At 44.7% G+C, this 23833-nt stretch overlaps 1 protein-coding gene and 1 long non-coding RNA gene across 3 annotated transcripts in view; one reads left to right on the plus strand and one right to left on the minus strand.

Moving 5' to 3' along the window:
- Positions 1 to 619: 619 nt before the first annotated feature.
- The window catches only part of dus1l (dihydrouridine synthase 1-like (S. cerevisiae)), a 199516-nt gene continuing 176302 nt past the window's right edge, over positions 620 to 23833 (plus strand). Inside the window, exons 1-2 of one of the 2 annotated variants that reach the window (XM_056287527.1) lie at positions 620 to 651; positions 1262 to 1507. In XM_056287527.1, coding sequence (XP_056143502.1) covers positions 1271 to 1507 — 237 coding nt within the window. In that variant the 5' untranslated portion in view covers positions 620 to 651; positions 1262 to 1270. Of the gene's footprint in view, positions 697 to 1261; positions 1508 to 23833 lie in introns of both variants that reach the window. The other variant, XM_056287528.1, reaches the window with a different exon arrangement.
- LOC130119119 (uncharacterized) lies at positions 9307 to 10306 on the minus strand. Its single transcript, XR_008810825.1, has 3 exons — positions 10053 to 10306; positions 9527 to 9584; positions 9307 to 9382 (listed from the first exon to the last, which is right to left on the minus strand). It is a non-coding gene; the product is annotated as an uncharacterized LOC130119119 (long non-coding RNA).

Genomic DNA, 23833 nt, shown 5'->3' on the forward strand with positions numbered 1-23833 from the left:
TGTATGGGACACGGGAACTCCAATTTAAAGAGATCTCTGCCTCTTGACTTTCTTCCGGTTTGCCACAATATTATACTGGGAAAAGTTTACATACACAAGATAAGAAATGTAAACCAAAACAAATTCTCAGAATCATTCTCACAGATATGGAAACCTATTTTTCATGCTTAAAATATCAGAAAACAAGAAAGCAGTGAAATGTATTCAGCATTTATCGGATTGTGATATTTTATCCTCGTCATAATTATACCCTTGCAATATATTAAATAGATTCTAATCTAGAACCCTATGATGGTCTGGCGGTCTGTCCAGGGTGTCTCCCCGCCTGCCGCCCAATGACTGCTGGGATAGGCTCCAGCACCCCCGCGACCCTGAGCGCAGGATAAGCGGTTTACATAATTGATTGATGGATAATCTAGAACCTTGTGGCAAACTCTTTTGGCAAGATGCAAGTTTCTTCGTCTTTGTTTCGTTTGTTTAATTTATTTTGTACAACTGTTGAACTCAAAACGGACTATGTGACGCTTTACAAGCATGGGCAAGTAAAAGTGAAAAGGAAAGGAAAAGGGTATCTTTTTTAAGGACCCATAGTTTCCGACATTTGTTTCTCATCGGTAACATTTAGTCGTAACACAGCGAATTTAACGAAAGGTAACTATTAACTCTCAGCCGTCTTTGAACAAAACACGAGTCTAGGTGAAATTTATTTTTATTTTATTTTTTGTGATAGTTTTGCTTGAGAGCTGGAGCGAGCATAGATCGAGAAAAAGGGATATATTTAGTTTAAATCATTTTCACGATGTCATACACGTTTACCAAAATTGTCCGTTTTGCTAATGGGCTCTGCGTTTTATTGTTTCATGATGATTAATGCAGTACATAACAGCTTACTGAGTGAACCAAGCTAATATTTAATAGATTATTAAGAAAGACTTTTCTGAGAGTCAAAAGTCTTGCATTGGATTATATTTAATAAACTACCGCCTTAGCTCAGGCATGCCTCGATCAAGGGCAACATATTATAAAGATAGCTTGAAATTATTGAAACTAATTAGTTATAAGATGTGTGTCGGCATTTATATTGAAATATCATAAAATCATTGACCACTGTGCTTAACGAAAACACTGTCAAACTAAATTGCTATAGCTGTGTTTTGTTTTATTTTTGTTTTTCTGTTTTGTTTTGTTTCTTTTTTGCGAAACAGGGAAAAAAGATCTCCAATAACCTAGAAGCAATACTTTCTCTCTTTTTCTCTTAAAGGCAGCTGTGATGGCCAAGCCCCAGGGCTTTGACTTCTGGAAAACCACGCTGAAAGGGGCGCGTTTCGTTGTAGCGCCTATGGTGGACCAGAGCGAACTTGCCTGGCGCTTGCTGAGTCGTCGTCATGGCGCCCAGCTTTGCTTCACTCCCATGCTACATGCGCAGGTTTTTGTACGTGATGCTAACTACAGGAGGGAAAATCTCTACAATGAGGTCTGTCAGGAAGATAGACCCCTTATTGTACAGGTGAGAAGCCCCCCCCCCCCAAAAAAGGTATAGTAATGAAAAATAACGGACACTTTAAATTGCAGGGATCCGGTTTCCTCCCACTGTCCAAAGACACGTAAGTCAGGTGAATTGGCCATATTAAATTGTCCCTAGGTATGAATGAATGTCAGTCAGTCAGTCAGTCAGTCAGTCAGTCAGTCAGTCAGTCAGTCTGTCTGTCTGTCTGTCTGTGAGTCTGTGCGTGATGGCCTGGTGGCCAGTACAGGGTGTCTCCCCGCCTGCTGCCCATTGACTGCTGGAATAGGCTCCAGCATCCCCGCGACCCTGAGAGCAGGATAAGCGGTTCAGATAATGGATGGATGATGACTTCACTTTTTGGCTAGTTACAAAAAAAAAAAACAGATGAAGATGGGGTGGGGTATAGTTCCTTCACTTGGTACACAGTGCATATTTTTCCCTTTTCACACTGGGATACTTGACATGGTGAGAATCATGCAGTAGCCCTCACTTTTGCAGATTCAAAAGGTTAAGATCAGGGATGTCATAAGATATTGATAAATTGAATGTCGATCAGCGCTTTATTACATCGAGAACATTTTGAGGCATATATTAAATTCACAGTAAAACTTAATTAATAATCGATGTACTGGTTGCTATTCATTTGCTTTTGTAACATAATACATTTGACAACTACACAGTTGCACTCAACCACCACGTGCACACCTCCTAAATTGGAGGCTCCACCTGAATCAGCAAATGACTGAAACAAACAAACAGCGCACTTGGCTTTTGCAATGGCTTCTCTACATTAGGGGCCAATGGGGGCTGGCCCCACCAGATGTCGCGTGTAACAGTGCGTGACATGATAATTCGGTGTAACAAGTAATATATATACAGTTAAGGTCAAAATTATTATCCCCCTTTATGAAATCAAACAAAACTCTTAACTTTTCCATGGAAATGACCATAACGAAAAGTGTTTATAGTTTACTTGCTTCCAAAAGAGCAAAGAAAAAATCTCCACTAAGCTTGATTAAGATATTTTACTGATGCGCTAAATTGAAACAAGAAAAATCAAAAATGACAAAGCCAAAATTATTAGCCCTCTGACAATTAATAGTCAATATTGTAACCTTTCTGACTCACAACTGACAACAACCTCTTATGGTAGTTCCTAACTAGGTTGGCACATGTCTCTTGAGGGATCTTAGCCCATTCTTCCATGGCAAATTGTTCCAGCTCATCCAAATTGCGTGGTTTTCAAGCATGGACATTAACCTTGAACTCCCGCCACAGATTCTCAATAGGATTGAGATCTGGGCTCTAAGAGGGCCACTCCAGGACCTTGATTTTGGTGTCCTTCAAAAAGTTTTGGACCAACTTGGATGTACTATGCTTCGGGTCATTGTCTTGTTGGAAGACCCAGCAGCGACCTAACACTAGACTGGCAGCAGATTTCTTTACATTATCCTTCAAAATTTCAATATAATCTTCTTTCTTCATGATCGCCATGCTCCCACCACCATGTTTAACTGGCAACTGTGTTTTTAGGGTTGAAGGCCTCTCCATCCTTCGCCAAACAAAAGCAACATCCATATGCCCAAACAGCTCAAGTTTAGTCTCATCAGACCGAAGGACAGACTTCCAAAACTCATGCCCATGTTTCAAATGTTCATGGGCAAACTTCAGTCTGGCTTTGATGTGTCTCTTTGTGAGCAATGGAGTTTTTCTTGGATGATGACCTTGAAGCCCACCATGATGAAGAGCCCTCACAACAGTCTTCCTTGAAACATCAAGTCCAGAAGAGGCCAGTTCAGCAACAGTCATCTTGGCAGAGATCCGGGGATTGTTGTTGACATCTCTGACTATTTTCCTCTCCAAAGTTTTTGAAATCTTGCACTTTCGACCAAGCCCAGGGTTGTTTCTAACAGAATATGTCTCCTTGTGCTTGGCAATGATGCAACGTACAGCTGTTCTAGACACTGTGAAACACTTGGAAATGACAGTATAGCCTTCCCCCTTAAGATCAGCATCCACTGTCTTCTTTCTGAGTTCCAGACTGATTTCTTTACTTTTTGGCATGATGAAATTACTTCTTACCAAGAATTTAAGAGTAGTCCCTCTCAATCAAGTGTTCAAGTGCCAATAGCCCTGTTCATTGGAGTCCCTTAAGTAAAGTTCAATGCTGATTGATTGCTCAGGTGTGGTTTGAAAGCAAAAAAATCACATGGCAGCCAATAATTTTGACCACCTCAATTTTCACTACATTTGGTATAAAGCAAACCTGAAGATTTATTTTACCAAAATGTGCCAAATAGGGGCCTTAACATTGATGAATGTTTTACTATGTAAAGTTTTATGAATGATAGAAACATTGGGCAGAATTTTAGGGAAATGTTGACCTTAACTATATATGTTTTGTTTTTTTCAGAAACCATCAATGGTGATGATAGAAGTGCTCAACTAATGAGGAGCGGAATGTTAATATAGATGCAGTAAAAATTTTTTTAATACTTAGCAGTTTAATACATCATCTGCTAATGCATTATTAACAGCTGATGAGTACGCGACGCACGAAACAATCTTGTACTGCTATGTATTCAAAGTTTTTTTCCTACGTCTATCTATCTATCCATCTATCCATCTATCCATCCATCCATCCATCCATCCATCCATCCATCCATCCATCCATCCATCCATGCATGCATGCATGCATCCGGAAAGTATTCACACCCCTTCACTTTCCCCACATTTTGTTATGGCACAGCCTTATTCCAAAATGGATTACATTCCTTTTTTTCTCATCAATCTACATACAATACCCCATAATGACAAAGTGAAAAAAGGTTTTGTAGACATTTTTGCAAATTTCTTAAAAATAAAACACTGAAATATTGCATGTCCATAAGTATTCACACCCTTTACTCTGTACTTGGTTGAGGCACCCTTGGCAGCGATTACAGCCTCAAGTCTTCTTGGGTATGAAGCTACAAGCTTGGCACACCTATATTTGGGGTATTTCTCCCATTCTTCTCTGCAGATCCTCTCGAGCTCTGTAAGGTTAGATGGGGAGCGTCGCTGCACAGCTATTTTCAGGTCTTTCCACAGAGGTTCAGTGGGGTTCAAGTCTGGGCTCTGGCTGGGCCACTCAAGGACGTTCACAGACTTGTCCCGAAACCACTCCTTCGTTGTCTTGGCTGTGTGCTTAGGGTCGTTGTCGTGTTGAAAGGTAAACCTTCGCTCCAGTCTGAGGTCCTGAGCGCTCTGGAGCAGGTTTTCATCAAGGATCTCTCTGTACTTTGCTCCATTCATCTTTCCCTCGATCCTGACTAGTCTCCCAGTTCCTGCCGCTGAAAGACATCCCCACAGCATGATGCTGCCACCACCATGCTTCACTGTAGGGATGGTATTAGCAAGGTGATGAGAGGTGCCTGGTTTCCTCCAGACGTGACGTTTGGCATTCAGGCCAAAGAGTTCAATATTGGTTTCATCAGACCAGAGAATCTTGTTTCTCATGATCTGAGAGTCCTTTAGATGCATTCTGGCAAACTCCAAGCGGGCTGTCACGTGCCTTTTACTGAGCAGAGCCTTCCGTCTGGCCACTCTACCATAAAGGCCTGATTGGTGGAGTGCTGCAGAGATGGTTGTCCTTCTGGAAGGTTCTCCCATCTCCACAGAGGAACACTGGAGCTCTGTCAGAGTGACCATCAGGTTCTTGGTCACCTCCCTGACCAAGGCCCTTCTCCCCTGATTGCTCAGTTTGGCTGGGCGGCCAGCTCTAGGAAGAGTCCTGGTGGATCCAAACTTCTTCCATTTACGAGTGATGGAGACCACTGTGCTCAGGGACGGATTAAACCTATCTGGGGCCCGGGGCACAATAATTCACGTGGCCCCCCTATAACAACACCAGAGAGTGTGAATGCAATTTCACCAAGCAGTTTTGATTAGTCATGTGACTTACAGTAATCACCGGAAACAACGCAACGCATGTGATATTATTAAAGGACCTACAAAACGTTACATTATTATTATTATTGTTGTTGTTGTTATTATTATTTCCCCCGTCACCAGCACTAACTGCTAAGGCGCGCAAACGTTACGTTAACATTACCTCCCAGAATGCATTGAATATGTAAGGGATAATATACAGCGAGCCGGTTATTATTACGAAATAAACCCCGACAACCGGCTCGCTGTACATTATCCCGCTTGTTACACGGCTACTTACTAAATAAATCAATAATTTGCCACAAACTATAACAAAAAATAAACATTAAATATGGCTGCGCCCATACTGAGTAGGAATTAATTAGCTTAGCATAACCAGTAAGGTTACAAGATTATAAAAAGCATTTTACACACCTCACATGTGCCAACAATTTATACAAGCACCGAAAAGAATCGGAATACACGCTTTGGTATCAATATTGGAAAACGCGTGAATAATAAAGTAAATAAAAAAGTTATCAGCAAGCCAACCATGATGTGACAGTGATTTTTCAGGATACAACAGTAACGAATAGTGCCCGTAAATGTGGCAAACACGAGCGCACAAGATAACACGATATAGGACCAATAGACGACCCAATTATCGTCTCACGGCGAAGATGGTTACCTAGCCTGCCTGAGCCGGCCTTTAAGTTACATCTCCAAACGCCAAATCAGCAGACACAGCATTAAGTAAGAAACCCCCGTGGTCTTACCAGGCTTTAAGCCTTATCTCCTTGTCTCAGGCAGTCTTCCTCCTTGACTTTCTCCTGGAAAAGTCCTCGACGACATCGTTAAAATCTATGGATCTCAATAGGTCTGATTCGATAGCCATAACTGACAATGCTTTCAGCCTCTTTTGGCCCACTTTTGATCTTAGTTCGTTTTGTATACGTGCTAATCGCGAAAAGGAACGTTCACCTTCACAATTCGTGACGGGTAAAGTCAGGAACAGTTTCACTGCGATAAAAACGTTTGGGAAGGTCGAGTTGTGCCCATTTTTGATCAACATCTGCAGCAGTTATGTGGGGGATTGTTGACCAGGCTCATCTTTCACAAAAAAAACGAACTGTAAAAGTTCGTTGGCCAAATCGTTTTCCAAGTCATTTGGATAAGCAGCAGCCAATTCCATGGCTCACTTGTGAGCGTCACTCAAATCAGCAGGGTTCTTTTCGAACAACACCCCAAAAAGATTGTTCACCTGCATATAGGCCTGCAGTTGGTGATCCAGACAAGTCAGTAATCGATCAGTGATAACATTAAAAGTTTCGACTCTGAACTTCTGGCTTCCTTCCAGTGATGCTGCAGGTTCGCTCGAGTCATCAGAAAACACCCTCGGCTTCCTTTTGCGATGCACTTCATGCTGGTACTGTTTAGAAACACCGTTGACGCTTGTGGCAGATCTTTCAAAGTCTTCAAACTGATCTCGCAGCGAAGCTACAAAATTTCTCAAAGAGTCCAGTAATCCGACTGCTGTCTTTAAGTCAATGTCATTCTTTTGCAATTGAACACTTGTCATTTTAAATTGTTGCAAAACAGTGTTCCAAAATTTAGCCATAAAAACAGTGTCAAGTTCGCCCAGTTTACCATGCAATGAAGCAGCCTCCCTTCGAGTATCAGCTGATTGATTCACATCCTCAGATAACGCCATCAAGGCTTCTCTGATCGGGACATAACTCTGGCAAAGTGCTTTCGTTGAATCGGCTCGACAGCTCCACCTAGCATCCGATAATGTTTTCAGCGTTAGGGAGCGGCTGTCACTGTCACCATGAAAAACTTTGTTCCAACGGTAGGTAGACGCGGAACAGAAATTATACAGTAACTGTAAAACTCAAAAAAATTACTAGCGGTTGGGCAGCTGTTCTCAACACTGTTAACCCCTACTAAATTCAGGGAGTGGGGCAGCGCAAGGGATGTAGTGAATAAGAGGGTTGCGTTGTCTCCAATGGGCCTGACAACCATTGTAGCGCCCAGACATGTTACTAGTAGTCTGGTCAGTTAAGGGCAAATATGGGGTCAAGGCTGCAAAAAGTCATTCACATTTGAGCCAATGTTTTTCTGTTAATTTAGGGTCCAATAAAGAAAAAAATGCAAGGAGCCCAAAATTTTAGGTGGGGGAAGTCTCTGAAATGGCCACGCCCACTTTTTAGGCCTGGAAATCAGTATCTCGGCTCCTGAATGTCGCAGAGAGCTGATCATGGGCTCAAAAGAAGCAGAAGCACCACATTTATATAAGCATTATGAACAAACATATACCCCAAAACCTTTACTTTTTCAGGTATTTACAAAAAACTAATTTTCACTGGTCACATACATGGCCACGCCCACTTTTTAGCCCTGGGAGTATATCTCAGGCTCAGCTCTCGGAGGTTGCCCCGAGTTGATATTGGGCTCAAAAGATGTGGAAATAACTATTTATAGTAGTGCTCTGAACAAATATACTGTATGCCCTAAAACCTTCACGTTTTGAGCTATTCATGAACATGTTCTTTTTTCCATTGAATTGATCAGCAGCATGCAATCAACTTTAGCCAAATCTGTGCAAGAAGGCTATACAGTTTGTTTGAGTAAAAGTGTTACATCTACTCATGGAGTGCTAGTATTCAAGTTGACTCTTTGTTATAAGAGGAGGGACCCAGTAACCACCAAAGAAACAAAGCAAACCATGTGAGGTCCAAAAAAATCTTTATTTTAACCTCACACATCCCATCAGACTGGATTCAAACACTTGCTGAGGCACTTGCAATAAATGAGACATTTCATCCCTCTGCCAGCACAAGAACATGAGGTACACTTATTAGATCTGCAACTACACACCCCTGTTACTTGAGCCAATGTATCTCTTGTGGAAACTGTGCTCCACTTGACGAAGAGTTCCTCTCCTTCGGTAGTCCAACCCCATTCAATGACAGGGGGACAAGGGAGTTGTAGCAGGCTGTTTTACATTGTCCAAACTACCCTTCTTAATAACCCTGTAATGTGCCCCTGTCTCTTTCTGCACTACATTTATGTCCAGACAGCTGTTCGAGAGTTTCTCAGCAAATCGTGTAGAGTGAGATTTGGGCCGGTCGAAGCCCAAATCTTCAACTTTCTGCAGATAAATATTCTCGAGTTTGTGAAGATCAAAAACATTTTCTGAGCTGTCATCAATGAAGTTCCCTACTTCCTCCATGGCGATATATTCAGCATACTGGATCATGTCTGGGGAGTTCTGTGATGAAGTTCTTTCTTGCTTTATCCTGCAGCTTGCTGAACTGTATCTAGTAAGAAGAAATAATCAAATTATTAAAATATATATATATGGCCCGACTATAGCTCAACTTAAGAATTGAACTTAAAAGGGTATGTTGTGCTGGCTCACCTGTTACGGTATCTTGAGTGGCACTTCCTGTGATAGAATAACTCCCGTGATCTAACATCAGTTTCAAGTAATCTGAGTATTTTGCCATCATTCAGGACTTTGGCCATCATCTCTAGATTGTCTGTGAAATCCTTCACATGTTTTGCTGACTTTTCTTTTCCCGCAGCAGCTAACAATGGTTCTGATTTGTCCTTCTTCCGGGGGTTCTCAATGGCTGGCTCTTCACAATAGAAGCAAAGTTCGGCTCCAAACGCAAGACTAGGCCCAGCCTTTTCTCGTGTGTTTGCCCCAATAGTCTGGTGATCTGCAAGGTCCAGTTCTCTTTTCCGTTTACGATCCTTCGCACAATTGAAATGGCTGTTATTATAGCGATCATAGCAACTCTTGTGGATTTTATATCCATCCTGTAAAGTTTCTGCATTGACAGCTGACAGTCTCTGTGAAAGATTGATATCATTGGTGATCAGTCCGGATTCCTCAAACAGTTTTACTTGGTGAAGCAGCTTAGGAGCTGTGACAGCAGTTATGTCCCTTCCACCAGATTCCTGTCATGAATTTAGAAATGAAATGTTGGACTCATTGCTGTCATAAACATTACATTACTGAAGGAATACGCATGAAAACTAACACTGTTGGACTCATTGATGTCATAAACATTATACTACTGAAGCACACACGTGAAAACTAACCTTGCAGACAATGCACAGGGTCTTGTTCCCTAGTTCCATAGTTAGGATGGGGGATCATCTGATCATGGAAAATCAGAACTAATTTAAACTTGATTTTTCTGTACACAAGTTTGTAACAGAGTGATGTTTCACTGGTATGGCACAATACATCCACCCTCCCACAAAAATAGCATGCAATAAACAATGTTATTTATTCTTCTGCATAGATACAAAATATAGTCCAATAAAAGTGTGTCCAAATATAGCATAATAAAAGTGTTGTTACTACAAATACTTTCACCCTTTCATACCAGCCAACTAAAAATGCCCAAAATTAACCAACATGTGTAGAGCAAGCAGACACACAAACACCAACTGTCCAAAAGTAGGTAATGCCTTAGCCAAATACTACAACTGTGCAACTGTGCTGTCGAGTGTATCGAGCAAGTCATGCTTGCAAGGCTAGTTAGGCCTACACATATGAGCTAAGGTGAAAATAATGTTTTACAAGGTAAACATACAAAAATAAAACAACACTGTTCCTTACCATCCATCCACGAGGTCAGGAACAAATTAACTCACTGATATGAAGGCCAGATGAGGCATGCATGTCATATTTTGGCAAATGTTTACAGTAAACTAGCTTTACTGAAACATGTGCACTTCTGCTTCCTTTCCTGTAGAATCAACCACTTGATAAACAAACAGCGCCAATTTGTAATTGTGGTCAGAGGCGGCATTACATCCCAAGTGATAAGAAGAACCACAGACAACTAAGATATTTTCTAAACTCATGATTCGTGTGTGTATTGTGCTTCATGCTTTATAACATAGGCAGCGAATGAGATTCATGTCAAATATAGCTTTTTACAACCTTCAGGAGCTGATACGTGAAACGTGACCAGTAAAAATTAGTTTTCTTAAAATATCTGAAAAAGTAAAGGTTTTGGGGTATATGTTTGTTCATAATGCTTATATAAATGTGGTGCTTCTGCTTCTTTTGAGCCCATGATCAGCTCTCTGCGACATTCAGGAGCCAAGATACTGATTTCCAGGCCTAAAAAGTGGGCGTGGCCATTTCAGAGACTTCCCCCACCTAAAATTTTGGGCTCCTTGCATTTTTTTCTTTATTGGACTCTAAATTAACAGAAAAACATAGGCTCAAATGTGAATGACTTTTTGCAGCCATTTTGCCTTAACTGACTAGACTATAGCGTTGTCATATGATTGCCCACGACAATTTTCCAGCTCCAAACCCAAGTCGGCGATCATTGATAGCACACAATCCGCGAGGCTTGCGCTGGTGTGGTTTTCTATGGGCTCAAATGCTATAAATCATTCAACGACTTTTCCATCAGTGCTTACAAATCTAAAAACAAAGGTCAGTTGATCAACATGGGATATATCGGGCGTTGAATCCACAATTACGGAAAAATATTTGGCCTGCTGGAGTTCTGCAGCTATAACACTTCTCATTTTTTCCCCCATCAAATCGATAATCTCTTCACAAATTGTTGAGCTTAGATAAGAGGTGTTTCCCCTACCCTTTTGACCATATTTCTCGATATGCTGGACTAAAAACGGATCGTATTGGGCCATTTGCTCGAGAATACCCAAATAGTTTCCGTTGTGTTCAGAGCCCAATAAATTCATCTCTGCCACGAAATCCCAATCCACGCTCAGCCAGAAATGTAATCACTGATACAACTCGTCGCAGGACCTCCTTCCAATAGTGACATTCTGACTCGAACTGCTGAACAAGAGCAGAATCGACAGTCCCAGTTCCCCTTGACCGATACATTAAAGCCACCATACTGTTCCGATGGTCCGGGCTTTTCTCGTGCTCTCCAACACGCTCTGGGTGCTTCCAGTCGCAGAATCCATCGACAAACGCATTCTTTTTCGTTACAAATAATTTGCAGGCAAAACAAAAAACGCGTCCATTTGATGGAGAGTAAATCAGCCATTCACGAGCCACCTCTTCCCCGTTGGGCAAACGACATAAAAACAGTTCATTAGAAAATGATCTTAACTTTCCATTGATTTCCCAAGCAGATGCAGGATATGTCTTGCTTCTATTCTGACAAGCTGTCGGACCCTTCTGAAGCAAACAACACATTAAATGTTCACTAATCTTCTCACCCCACTCCCAAGGATCGCTGATATATTGTTTGTGATTGTCGTCATGCTGCTCATCACCGTTTTTCTCCACGGTTGGGCTTGGCGGTTGCTCTTGCTGCAGTAACCCCCCGAACGTGGCGACAGTTAGCTCGCCTGCTGATGAGCAGCCACTTTTATCCAAATGCTGCTGCTGTCCATTCACGGCGGTTGCTGTTAACATTAGCTCATCTTCAGTAGGCCTAACGTTGCTTGCTTCATCACAGTTGCTAACGCTTGGTGGTAGTAGCGCTTCTTGTTCATCCTTATCCGGAGTTTGAGTTTCTTCCTTTTTAAAAAAACTATCCAATTTTGGGATCTTTTGCAACTCGGACGCCTGTCTTTCAACTTTTTCCTGTTTTGTTTTTCTTTTAAGGAACCCACTAGCTTAACGCCTCTTCTCCATTTTTGTTTTCTGTATAGCCTACAGTGACGTAGCTACGTACTTGAACGTGAATCATGATCGTCAATAGCAAATCTATTGGCCCATGATGCAATTTATTTTAATTTTTTAATGATTTTTGTTTTTGTTTGTGTGTGTAGCCTATAACATTTAATTGTACATTGGTGCTAATGATTCCATATTTGAAATAATACAGGAATATTTTGGCATACAATTGGAAAAAAATATTTTGCCACCGTGATTGAGAATCTAGTGAAATCATGTCTTATATAAACCCTGGTAATCGACATTACCTCTTGTAATGATTATTTATAGAAGGGGTAATCATTGGGTGGATTTCAGAGGACGTAATTTCGCTAATTTTGGGGGCCCGGGCCCCGTTGGCCCGTGCATTAATCCGTCCATGACTGTGCTCTTCGGGACCTTCAAAGCTGTAGAATTTTTTTTGTACCCTTCCCCAGATCTGTGCCTCGATACAATCCTGTCTCGGAGGTCCACAGACCATTCCTTTGACTTCATGGCTTGGTTTCTGCTCTGACATGCACTGTCAACAGTGGGACCTTATATAGACAGGTGTGTGCCTTTCCAAATCATGCCCAAGCAATTGAATTTACTAGAGGTGGACTCCAATCAAGATGTAGAACAATCTCAAAGATGATCAGTGGAAACAGAATGAACCTGAGCTCAATTTTGAGTGTCATAGCAAGGGATGTGAATACTTGTGTACATGCAATATTTCAGTTTTTTATTTTTAATAAATTTGCAAAAATTTCTACAAAACCTTTTTCACTTTGTTATTATGGGGTATCGTGTGTAGACTGACGAGAATAAAAAGGAATTTAATCCATTTTGGAATAAGGCTGTAACATAACAAAATGTGGGGAAAGTGAAGGGGTGTGAATAGTTTCCGGATGCACTGTATATATATATATATATATATAGCGTTTTTTTCCGAAACCGTCAATGGTGTTGTGAGTGCTCGACTAATGAGGAGCGGAATATCAACACGGATACAGGAAAAAAGATTTGAATACATTGCAGTACAGGCCTGTTTCGTGCATCTCACACTCATCAGCTGCTATTGTTTTTTGTCACAAAGAATCATACAGCTTACGTTGCCCAGCGTCACAACCCTAATTTCGGTTGGACAGCGACCAATCAGATGGGGAAACATTCAAATTATAACAACCAATGGGATAGGTACTTATGATGCACAGCAAGCAATCTCTACTACTACTTTCGGCTGCTCCCGTTAGGGGTCGCCACAGCGGATCATCCGTTTCCATTTCTTCCTGTCTTCTGCGTCTTCCTCTGTCACACCAGCCACCTGCATGTCTTCCCTCACCACATCCATAAACCTCCTCTTTGGCCTTCCTCTTCTCCTCTTCCCTGGCAGCTCCATATTCAGCATCCTTCTCCCAATATACTCAGCATCTCTCCTCCACACATGTCCAAGCCATCTCAATCTTGCCTCTCTTGCTTTGTCTCCAAACCGTCCAACCTGAGCGGTCCCTCTAATATAATCGTTCCTAATCCTGTCCTTCTTCGTTACTCCTAGTGAAAATCTTAGCATCTTCAACTCTGCCACCTCCAGCTCCGCCTCCTGTCTTTTCGTCAGTGCCAATGTCTCCAAACCATATAACATAGCTGGTCTCACAACCATCTTGTAAACTTTCCCTTTAACTCTTGCTGGTACCCTTCTGTCGCAAATCACTCCTGACACTCTTCTCCACCCACTCCAACCTGCCTGCACTCTCTTTTTCACCTCTCTACTGCACTCCCCGTTACTTTGGACAGTTGACCCCAAGTATTAAAACTCAGATGTCTTTGTCACCTCCACTCCTTGCATCCTGACCATTCCACTGTCCTCTCTCTCATTCACGCATAGGTATTCCGTCTTGCTCCTACTGACTTTCATTCCTCTTTCTCCAGTGCATACCTCCACCTCTCCAGGCTCTCCTCAACCTGCACCCTACTCTCACTACAGATCACAATGTCATCCGCGAACATCATCGTCCATGGAGACTCCTGCCTGATCTTTTCCGTCAACCTGTCCATCACCATTGCAAACAAGAAAGGGCTAAGAGCCGATCCTTGATGTAATCCCACCTCCACCTTGAACCCATCCGTCATTCCAACCGCACACCTCACCATTGTCACACTTCCCTCATACGTATCCTGCACCACTCCTACATACTTCTCTGCAACTCCTGACTTCCTCATACAATACCACACCTCCTCTCTCGGTACTCTGTCATAAGCTTTCTCTAAATCTACAAAGACACAGTGCAACTCTTTCTGGCCTTCTCTATACTTCTCAATCAACATTCTCAAATCAAACATCGCATCTGTGGTGCTCTTTCGTGGCATGAAACCATACTGCTGCTCGCTGATCGTCACCTCTCCTCTTAACCTAGCTTCTATTACTCTTTCCCAAATCTTCATGCTGTGGCTGATCAACTTTATACCTCTGTAGTTGTTACAGTTCTGCACATCGCCCTTGTTCTTGAAAATCGGTACCAGTATGCTTCTTCTCCACTCCTCAGGCATCCTCTCACTTTCCAGGATTGTGTTAAACAATCTAGTTAGAAACTCCACTGCCATCTCTCCTAAACATCTCCATGCCTCCACAGGTATGTCATCAGGACCAACTGCCTTTCCATTCTTCATCCTCTTCATAGCTGCCCTCACTTCCTCCTTGCTAATCCGCTGAACTTCCTGATTCACTATCCCTACATCATCCAACCTTCTCTCTCTCTCATTTTCTTCATTCATCAGCCCCTCAAAGTATTCCTTCCACCTTCTTAGCACACTCTCCTCGCTTGTCAGCACATTTCCATCTCTATCCTTGATCGCCCTAACTTGCTGCACATCCTTTGCAGCTTGGTCCCTCTGTCTAGCCAATCGGTACAAGTCCTTTTCTCCTTCCTTAGTGTCTAATCTGTCATACAACTCACCATACGCCTTTTCCTTTGCCTTTGCCACCTCTCTCTTTGCTTTACGCTGCATCTCCTTGTACTCCTGGCCAATTTCTTCATCTCTCTGACTATCCCACTTCTTCTTTGCCAACCTTTTCCTCTGTATAATTTGCTGTACTTCCTCATTCCACCACCAAGTCTCCTTGTCTTCCTTCCTCTGTCCTGATGACACACCAAGTACCTTCCTAGCTGTCTCCCTCACTATTTCTGCAGTGGTTTTCCAGCCATCTGGCAACCCTTCACTACCACCCAGTGCCTGTCTTAACTCCTGCCTGAACTCCACACAACAGTCTTCCTTCTTCAACTTCCACCATTTGATCTTCGGCTGTGTCTTCACTCGCTTCCTCTTCTTGGTCTCCAAAGTCATCCTACAGACCACCATCCGATGCTGCCTGGCTACGCTCTCCCCTGTCACCACCTTGCAGTCTCCAATCCCTTTTAGATGGTGCCTTCTACATAAGATATAGTCCACCTGTGTGCACTTTCCTCCACTCTTGTACGTCACCCTGTGTTCCTCCCTCTTCTTGAAATATGTATTCACCACAGCCATTTCCATCCTTTTCGCAAAATCGACCACCATCTGTCCTTCCACATTTCTCTTCTTGACTCCATACTTTCCCATCACCTCCTCATCACCTCTGTTCCCTTCACCAACATGTCCATTGAAGTCCGCTCCAATCACCACTCTCTCCTCCTTGGGTACCCTCTCCAGCATGTCGTCCAGCAATGGAAGGGTAGAAAACATTACAACCAATGGGACTGGGGTTTGTTTTGAAAAGCATTTAGGGGCCAGGGCATTGTTGAAATGGTGTACATTAAAAATATAACAAGGTAATATATGTGAATTATAAATTGGGGTGGTGTTGGGGCACAGTTGAAAGGACAGGCAGTTAAAACATAAAATATATATATATATATATATATATATATATATATATATATAGTATATTTAAAAAAAACCTAATAAATGTTATATGTGTATCACCTAATGGGGGGGGGGATTATAAAGATGCTTTACTTATAGTTACAAAGGAAATATTTCTTTCGGTTTCTACAACTGGTGGCCAATTCGTTTCTATTATTCAAGGTGGACATATCAGGTCTTCAACTTATAAAATACTTTTCTGCCAAGCACAGGTTACATCTTTTACCCTTAACTGAATATGCACTACTCTTTGCAAGGATTTTCCATGAGACAGAATAGCTGATATTCTTGTCTACCAATGACCAAATGTAGCGGCTTAAGACCGTTGTTAATCCCACGTAAGCATCCACATTGTAGTTGTCTTCTCTTGTCACCGATGCCTGGTAGATGACTCCCTCGATCTGGCATTTTCCTTCTAGAGGACACGGTCTTAACACGGCATTTGCAGTTGGAGGTGCTTGGTTGCGGTGAGGGGGTCTGTGCCTTGGCCATGATGCTTGTGTTGTGGGATCAAATAACCTGCTGAACATTTGGCACGCAGCTGTAGCTCATTTTGACATTTTTTCTGTTGAATATTTTCCTCAATTGGTGGTCTGGGGTAAAGCACTCATCCAAAAGCTTGAAAAATTGTTTTCCAATATTAGAGGCCACAGTGATGCTGTAGCCCCCCTCACCGCAACCCCCTCACCGCAACCAAGCACCTCCAACTGCAAATGCCGCGTTAAGACATTGTGTCCTCTAGAAGGAAAATGCCAGATAGAGGGAGTCATCTACCACAGCGTTTCTCAAACCTCTCCTGGAGGACCACTTGTCCTGCATGTTTTAGATCTCTCCCTGCTCCGACACAGCTGATTCAAATGATCAACTCGTTATGAGCTCCCGAAGCTGCCTAATAACAAAACTGATCATTTAAATCAGCTGTGTTTGGAGCAGGGAGAGATCTAAAACATGTAGGACAAGTGGTCCTCCAGGAGAGGTTTAAGAAACGCTGATCTACCAGGCATCGGTGACAAGAGAAGACAACTACAATGTGGACACTTACGTGGGATTAACAGAGGGCCCTTTTAAAATTGAGTTTAACGCCCATATGAGTAGCTTCAGAAATGAGCATGCGAAAAATGCAACGGTCTTAAGCCACCACACTTGGTCATTGGTAGACAAGAATATCAGCTATTCTGTCTCATGGAAAATCCTTGCAAAGAGTAGTGCATATTCAGTTAGGGGTAAAAGATGTAAACCTGTGCTGGGCAGAAAAAGTATTGTATTATTTGCAGACCTGATATGTACACCTTGAACAATAGAAACGAATTGGCCACCAGTTTTAGACACTGAAAGTAAAACGTCTTTATTACCCCCCCCCCCCCATTAGGTGATACACATATGACATTTATTAGGGTTTTATATACTATTGTGGCAGGATGAGGAAAAAACACAGGAGACAAAGGTGAGTTTGCTGTTCATTCCTCAGCTCCAAAACCAAACTACAGCAGGAACAACCCTGCACCAGCAAGCCCGGGAACGTAAACCACGCCCCCTGCTCACAGTCCTGCTGGGTGAGAGGCATAGCCCCTAGTGTCCGCCACACAGCCCCCCCCCCCCCGAACACCCAGAAGGGACTCATGGAAAGAAAATTAGTGTCTCACTGGAGGCGTAAGCGTTCTGCCATAACGGCTGCGCTGTCCCCCAGCCGAAACAGTAGGTGAAACACTGTCCAAAGTCGGCTGAGAAGCAGAACGCTGAACCCGTGAAGACACTGCCGGGGTCCTGGAAGGAGGACGACCCCGACGGGGAACCTGGGCCGGAAACACAACTTCGCCTGCCACCCTGTGCGCCGGTTTAAGCCTATCAAGCGTGACATGTTCCCTACGCCCACCCATATCCAGCACAAAACCCTTAGGACCCGTCTCAAGAACCCGGAATGGGCCATCGTATGGGGGTTGGAAGGGCGAGCGGTGAGCATCATGCTGTACAAAAACAAAACGAGCCGACATGAGCTCTGCAGGCACGAACGACCGCGGAAAACAATGGTGAATGGGGCCTGGAACTTGAGTGCTGTCGGACAAAAAAGGATAAACGGCCGGACGGGGTCGAGGAGCGGAACTCCCAGGCAAAAATTCCCCAGGGACGCGGAGCAGCTGACTGAGCACCAGCTCAGCAGGCGAAGCGTCGAGGTCCTCCTTAGGAGCTGAACGCAACCCGAGCATAACCCAAGGTAAACGATCCACCCAGTTACCATCTGAGAGTGCAGTGCACAGCGCTGCCTTGAGCGACCAGCGAAAACGTTCACACAAGCCGTTAGCCTGAGGGTGGTACGCGGTAGTGCAGTGTACCTGCACACCCAAGGATCGCGCAAGTGCCGACCAGAGCTCTGACACGAACTGGGGGCCCCTGTCTGAGGTGATATCTGACGGAGCGCTGAAACGGGCGACCCAGGAGGAAAGAAAAGCGCGTGCAACATCCGAGGTTGTTGTGGAGGACAGAGGGACAGCCTCTGGCCACCTGGTGGTCCGATCCACCATTGTGAGCAGGTGCGTAAAACCCTGTGAAGAAGGTAGAGGGCCCACCAGGTCCACATGCACGTGGTCGAAACGTCTGGCCGGGATCGGAAACGGTTCGAGGGGCGACTTAGTGTGCTGGTGGACCTTAGCGCGCTGGCACGCTACACATGCAGCGGCCCACCCCTTTACATCCTTGCGGAGGCCAGGCCAGTCGAACTTGGAACCGACCAACTTCAACGACGCCCGAACTCCAGGGTGCGAGAGGGAGTGAATTGAATCAAAAACTCGACGGCTCCAGGCCACTGGAACAACGGGGCGGGGACGGCCGGTGGAGACATCGCAGAGGAGGGCAGGACTGCCTTCCTGCATCACAGCGTCCTCCAGCTTGAGGCCGGTACGCATTGACCTAAGGGCAAGGACGTCCGGGTCGCTGGGCTGGTCGGCAGCCATAGTGGAGAAATCCACACCGAGGTGCACAGGACACACAAGCACACGCGACAGACAATCAGCAACAGGGTTGGACTTCCCGGCCACATGCTGAATGTCCGTTGTGAACTCGGAGATTGCCGCTAGGTGGCGCTGCTGACGAGCAGACCACGGCTCAGTCACCTTGGACATGGCGAAAGTCAGCGTTTTATGATCCACATAAGCCGTGGCGACCCTCCAGCAGGAAGTGGAAATGCTGGGATGCAAGGTGCAGTGCCAGCAACTCCCAGTCAAAAACGCTGTACTTGCGCTCGCTATCTCGCAGTTTGCGGCTAAAAAATGCGAGTGGCTGCCACGCATTCGCCACACGCTGTTTAACCACAGCCCCCACGGCTATGTCAGATGCATCGGTTGTTAAAGCTATGGACGCCGTGGGTGTGGGATGGGCGAGGAGGGCAGCATTAGCCAGGGCGCACTTAGCTCCGTCAAAGGCCTGGACCCGTTCGGGAGTCCAGTCGACAGGGTCGTTAGCCTTCTTAAGCCGCAGGGCTTTGTAAAGTGGCTGAAGGAGGAGGGTAGCGTGAGGGAGGAAATGGTCATAGAAATTCACCATGCCCAAGAATTCCTGCAATGCCTTAACAGAGACCGGGCGGGGAAATTCCGCCACCGCTTGCACCTTAGAAGGCAACCGGACCGCGCCTTGCGGCGAAATGCGGTAACCCAAGAAGTCAATCACCGGCAGTCCAAACTGACACTTGGCCGGGTTGACTATCAGGCCGTGTTCGTCCAAACGACGGAAAACGTGTTTCAGGTACGCCAGGTGCTCTTCAGCTGACGGACTGGCCACTAATATGTCGTCGAGATAAACAAACACGAAATCAAGGTCACGCAACACCGAGTCCATCAGCCTCTGAAAGGTTTGCGCAGCCCCCTTCAAGCCAAAAGGCATGCGCATGAACTCAAAAAGCCCAAATGGGGTGATCACTGCTGTCTTGGGCACGTCCTCTGCGTGCATGGGAACCTGATGATAGCCGCGCACCAGGTCCAGAAAATAGTGGTACCCGCCAGGCGTATGGAAAAGTCCTGTATGTGTGGAATGGGATAGCGGTCATTGGCGGTGACGTTGTTCAGGTGGCGAAAGTCGCCGCAAGGCCGCCATGACCCATCCGCCTTGGGCACCATGTGAAGCGGCGAGGCCCACGGGCTGTTGGAACGCCTCACTATACCCAGACTCTCCATGATGGCGAACTTCTTGGCTTTAGCCAATTTTACTGCGTCGAGGCACCGTGCGCGCAAAAACTGGCGGTCCCAGAGTGGGAATGAAATGTTCTACCCCGTGTTTAGTAACCGCGGTGGAAAAGGCAGGCGTAGTCACCTATGGAAAATCCACCAGCAAACGCTGAAAAACATCCCCTAATGCTAAAAAGTTAGCGTGTGTTAACGGCCCGGCTCCCCCTGTCTCGCACGGAACAGTGGCGAAAGACACAGCATCAATTAAACGGCGGTTTGCATCATCAACCAGCAGACCATTAGCACACAGAAAATCCGCGCCGATAATAGGAACAGTAATGGCAGCCACTACAAAGTCCCACTCAAAATGGCGCCCGTGGAAACAAACAGTCACCAACCTTGTGCCAAACGTCGCAATGGGCGACCTGTCTGTCTTAGCAGGAGGGAGTAGGCTCTTTTGCGAGCCTGAGTCCACCAGAAACTGTCTTCCTGACATTGTGTCCTTAATGAAGAGCAGCTCACTACATCCGCCAGCGCCCACAGCTGCTACTGAGCGCTGGCCCTGGAGTTTCCCGGCGCCTCAAACGTGCACGGAGGGACGCAGCGCCTCGCCTTGCCGCCGAACCGCTGGTGGAAGAAACAGAGGCCTCTCCCGCGCCGTCTCCGGGCAGTTACTCCAGCCACCAGCGCCGGGTCCGCATCCTCCGACGCCGGCTGCAGAGGCTCCGATGCCACACTCCGCACAGAGAACCGTCTGGTAGCCAGCAGTACCCGATCAGCCTCCTCAGCCAAACCTCGGCAGTCACCAGCGGCCAGACACCGGGAGTTAGCCAAAGCCGCGCGCACAGGAGACGGAAGCTGGTGCAGGAAAATGTGCGGGAAAAGGAATCCACCTTCGTCCGAGGCTAACAGCGACGGCATATTGTCCATGAGATCCACAGCCGTCCCGTCGCCCAAACCGGATAGGGAAAGGATTCTATCTGTCCTCTCTGCGGCAGATAGGCTGTACCTCCGGAGCAGAAGATGTTTGAGGGCCACGTATTTATCGTGTTGCGGAGGGGCACGCAACAGCTGCATGGCCCGGCATGTGGACTGCTGGTCCAGCGCAGCGACGACCAAATAATATCTGGAGTTGTCCGCAGAGATTCCACACAGGTGGAACAGCGCCTCGACATGCTGGAACCACGAAGCCGGGTCGCTCTGCCAGAACTCTGGGAGTTTCACAGCCGCGGCGAGAACGGCCGGCTGTGAGAGTTGGGGCGGCGTGGCCGAAGTGGATTCACACTCATCTTCTGCTCCAAACATGATCACATCAGGGTCACCAATGTGGCAGGATGAGGAAAAAACACAGGAGACGAAGGTGAGTTTGCTGTTTATTCCTCAGCTCCAAAACCAAACTACAGCAGGAACAACCCTGCACCAGCAAGCCCGGGAACGTAAACCACGCCCCCAGCTCACAGTACTGCTGGGTGAGAGGCATAGCCCCTAGTGTCCGCCACACTATATACAGTGCTGCTTGAAAGTTTGTGAACCCTCCAGACATGGTCACTTTTTTTGTAAAAAACATTAAAATAAGCTTATTACACATACATCCAAATCCCAATTTGTAAAGCACACCTTCCAAATAATGGACACACACACAAAAAGCGATATATTTTCATTATTTAATTCAAAAAAGGTGGTTTATTTCACAAAAACTGAAAATTTAACATGTGCAAAAGTATGTGAACCCTTGTATTAGTAGCTTGTGGCTCCTCCTTTTGCAGCCATTACTTCAACCAAACGTCTTCTGTAACCACTAACCAGTTACTCGCATCTGCTTATGGGGATTTTTGCCCAATCCTCCTTGCAGAACTCAGCCAGTTGAGAGAGCTTGGAGGGACATCTGGTATGTGCCAACTTCTTCAGGTCTCACCACAACATTTCGATTGGATTAAGGTCCGGACTTTGACTGGGCCAATCCAGAGTATGAATCCTCTTTCTCTGAAGCCATGTCTTTGTAGTTTTGCTGGAATGCTTTGGGTCATTGTCTTGTTGCATAATCAATTTCCGTCCCAGCGTCAACTCCCTGACTGATGGCAGGAGATTCTGGTCAAGAATTTGTTGATATGCCGGAGAATTCATGGTTCCTTGGATAATATGGAGTCGTCCAGGTCCAGAAGCAGAAAAGCAGCCCCAGACCTTCTAGTTTCCACCACCATGCTTCACTGTTGGGAGGAGGTTCTTTTCTTCATATGCAGTGTTGGCTTTTCTCAAACATGTTGGTTTTGATTGTGACCAAATAATTCTATTTTGGACTCGTCTGTCCAGAGAATGGACTTCCAGAAGGCCTCTGGTTTGTCCAAGTGCTCTCTGGCAAAATTGAAACGGGCAGCTTTGTTCTTTTTTGAGAGCAGAGGCTTCCTTCTAGCAACCCTCCCATGAATGTCATGGCTATTCAATTTTTGTCTGATTGTAGACGCATGCACATTTGTCCCAGATGCTACCAGAGAGGTCTGCAACTCTCTAGAGGTGATGTGTGGGTTGGCCTTTACCTGATTTATTATTTTTCTGGTGCTTCTGGGTGATAGTTTTGATGGGCGTCCACTTCTTGGCAGAGTTGCTGTCATGTTGAAGGCTGTCCATTTCTAAATTATATGTCTTACAGTGGATGGATGGAGCTGGAATCTTTTGGAGATGGTCTTATAGCCCTCCCCAGACTGATGGGCTGTCACTACCCTCTTCTTCATGTCCTTGGATATCACCTTTGCTCTCGACATTGTTGATTTGTATGGGATCGCAGTGGTTTGGTTGGTTTCCTCTCTCTTTTAATTAATGCAGGCCAAGCCCTTTCCCAAGGATGTCTCATTTCATTGGTCTGCTTAAATGATTAATTAAGCACCCAAATGTGTTTCACCTAAGTCTGTTACCTGCCTGACTTAACCAATGCAGCTGGGGGTTCACTTACTTTTGCACATACACTAATTTCATGTTTCATGTAGTAGTCCCACTAAACAAGTAGATGCAATTGATAAACATATATCTGACATTTCATATATAAAAACTGGTGATGATAAAATAAGAAAATCATTGTAAAACAACAGAAACATTAAACTGCTCAAGGGGTTCACATACTTTCAAGCAGCACTGTATATATATATATATATATATATATATATATATATATATATTTTTTTTTTTTAAACATTTTAACTGCCTGTCCTTCCAACTGTGCCCCAACACCACCCCAATATATAATTCACATAAATTACCTTGTTATGTTTTTAATGTATGCCATTTCAAAAATGCCCTGGCCCCTAAATGCTTTTCAAAACAAACCCCAGTCCCATTGGTTGTAATGTTTTCTACCCCTCCATTGGTTGCTGTGCATCATAAGTACCTACCCCATTGGTTGTTATAATTTGAATGTTTCCCCATCTGATTGGTCCCTGTCCAACCGAAATTAGGGTTGTGACGCTGGGCAACGTAAACTGTATGATTTTTTGTAAAAAAAAAAACATTAGCAGCTGATGAGTGTGAGATGCACGAAACAGGCCTGTACTGCAATGTATTAAAATCTTTTTTCCTGTATCCATGTTGATATCTATATATATATATATATATATATATATATCTATATATATATATTTCTTCTTAGTAACTAACATTGTTGCATGTTTATTACATGTGAAAACAGTAGCGCTGTGCGATACATTCCTATTATCTTCCTTT

Source organism: Lampris incognitus, chromosome 10, assembly GCF_029633865.1.
Source record: "Lampris incognitus isolate fLamInc1 chromosome 10, fLamInc1.hap2, whole genome shotgun sequence".
Taxonomy (NCBI): domain Eukaryota; kingdom Metazoa; phylum Chordata; class Actinopteri; order Lampriformes; family Lampridae; genus Lampris; species Lampris incognitus.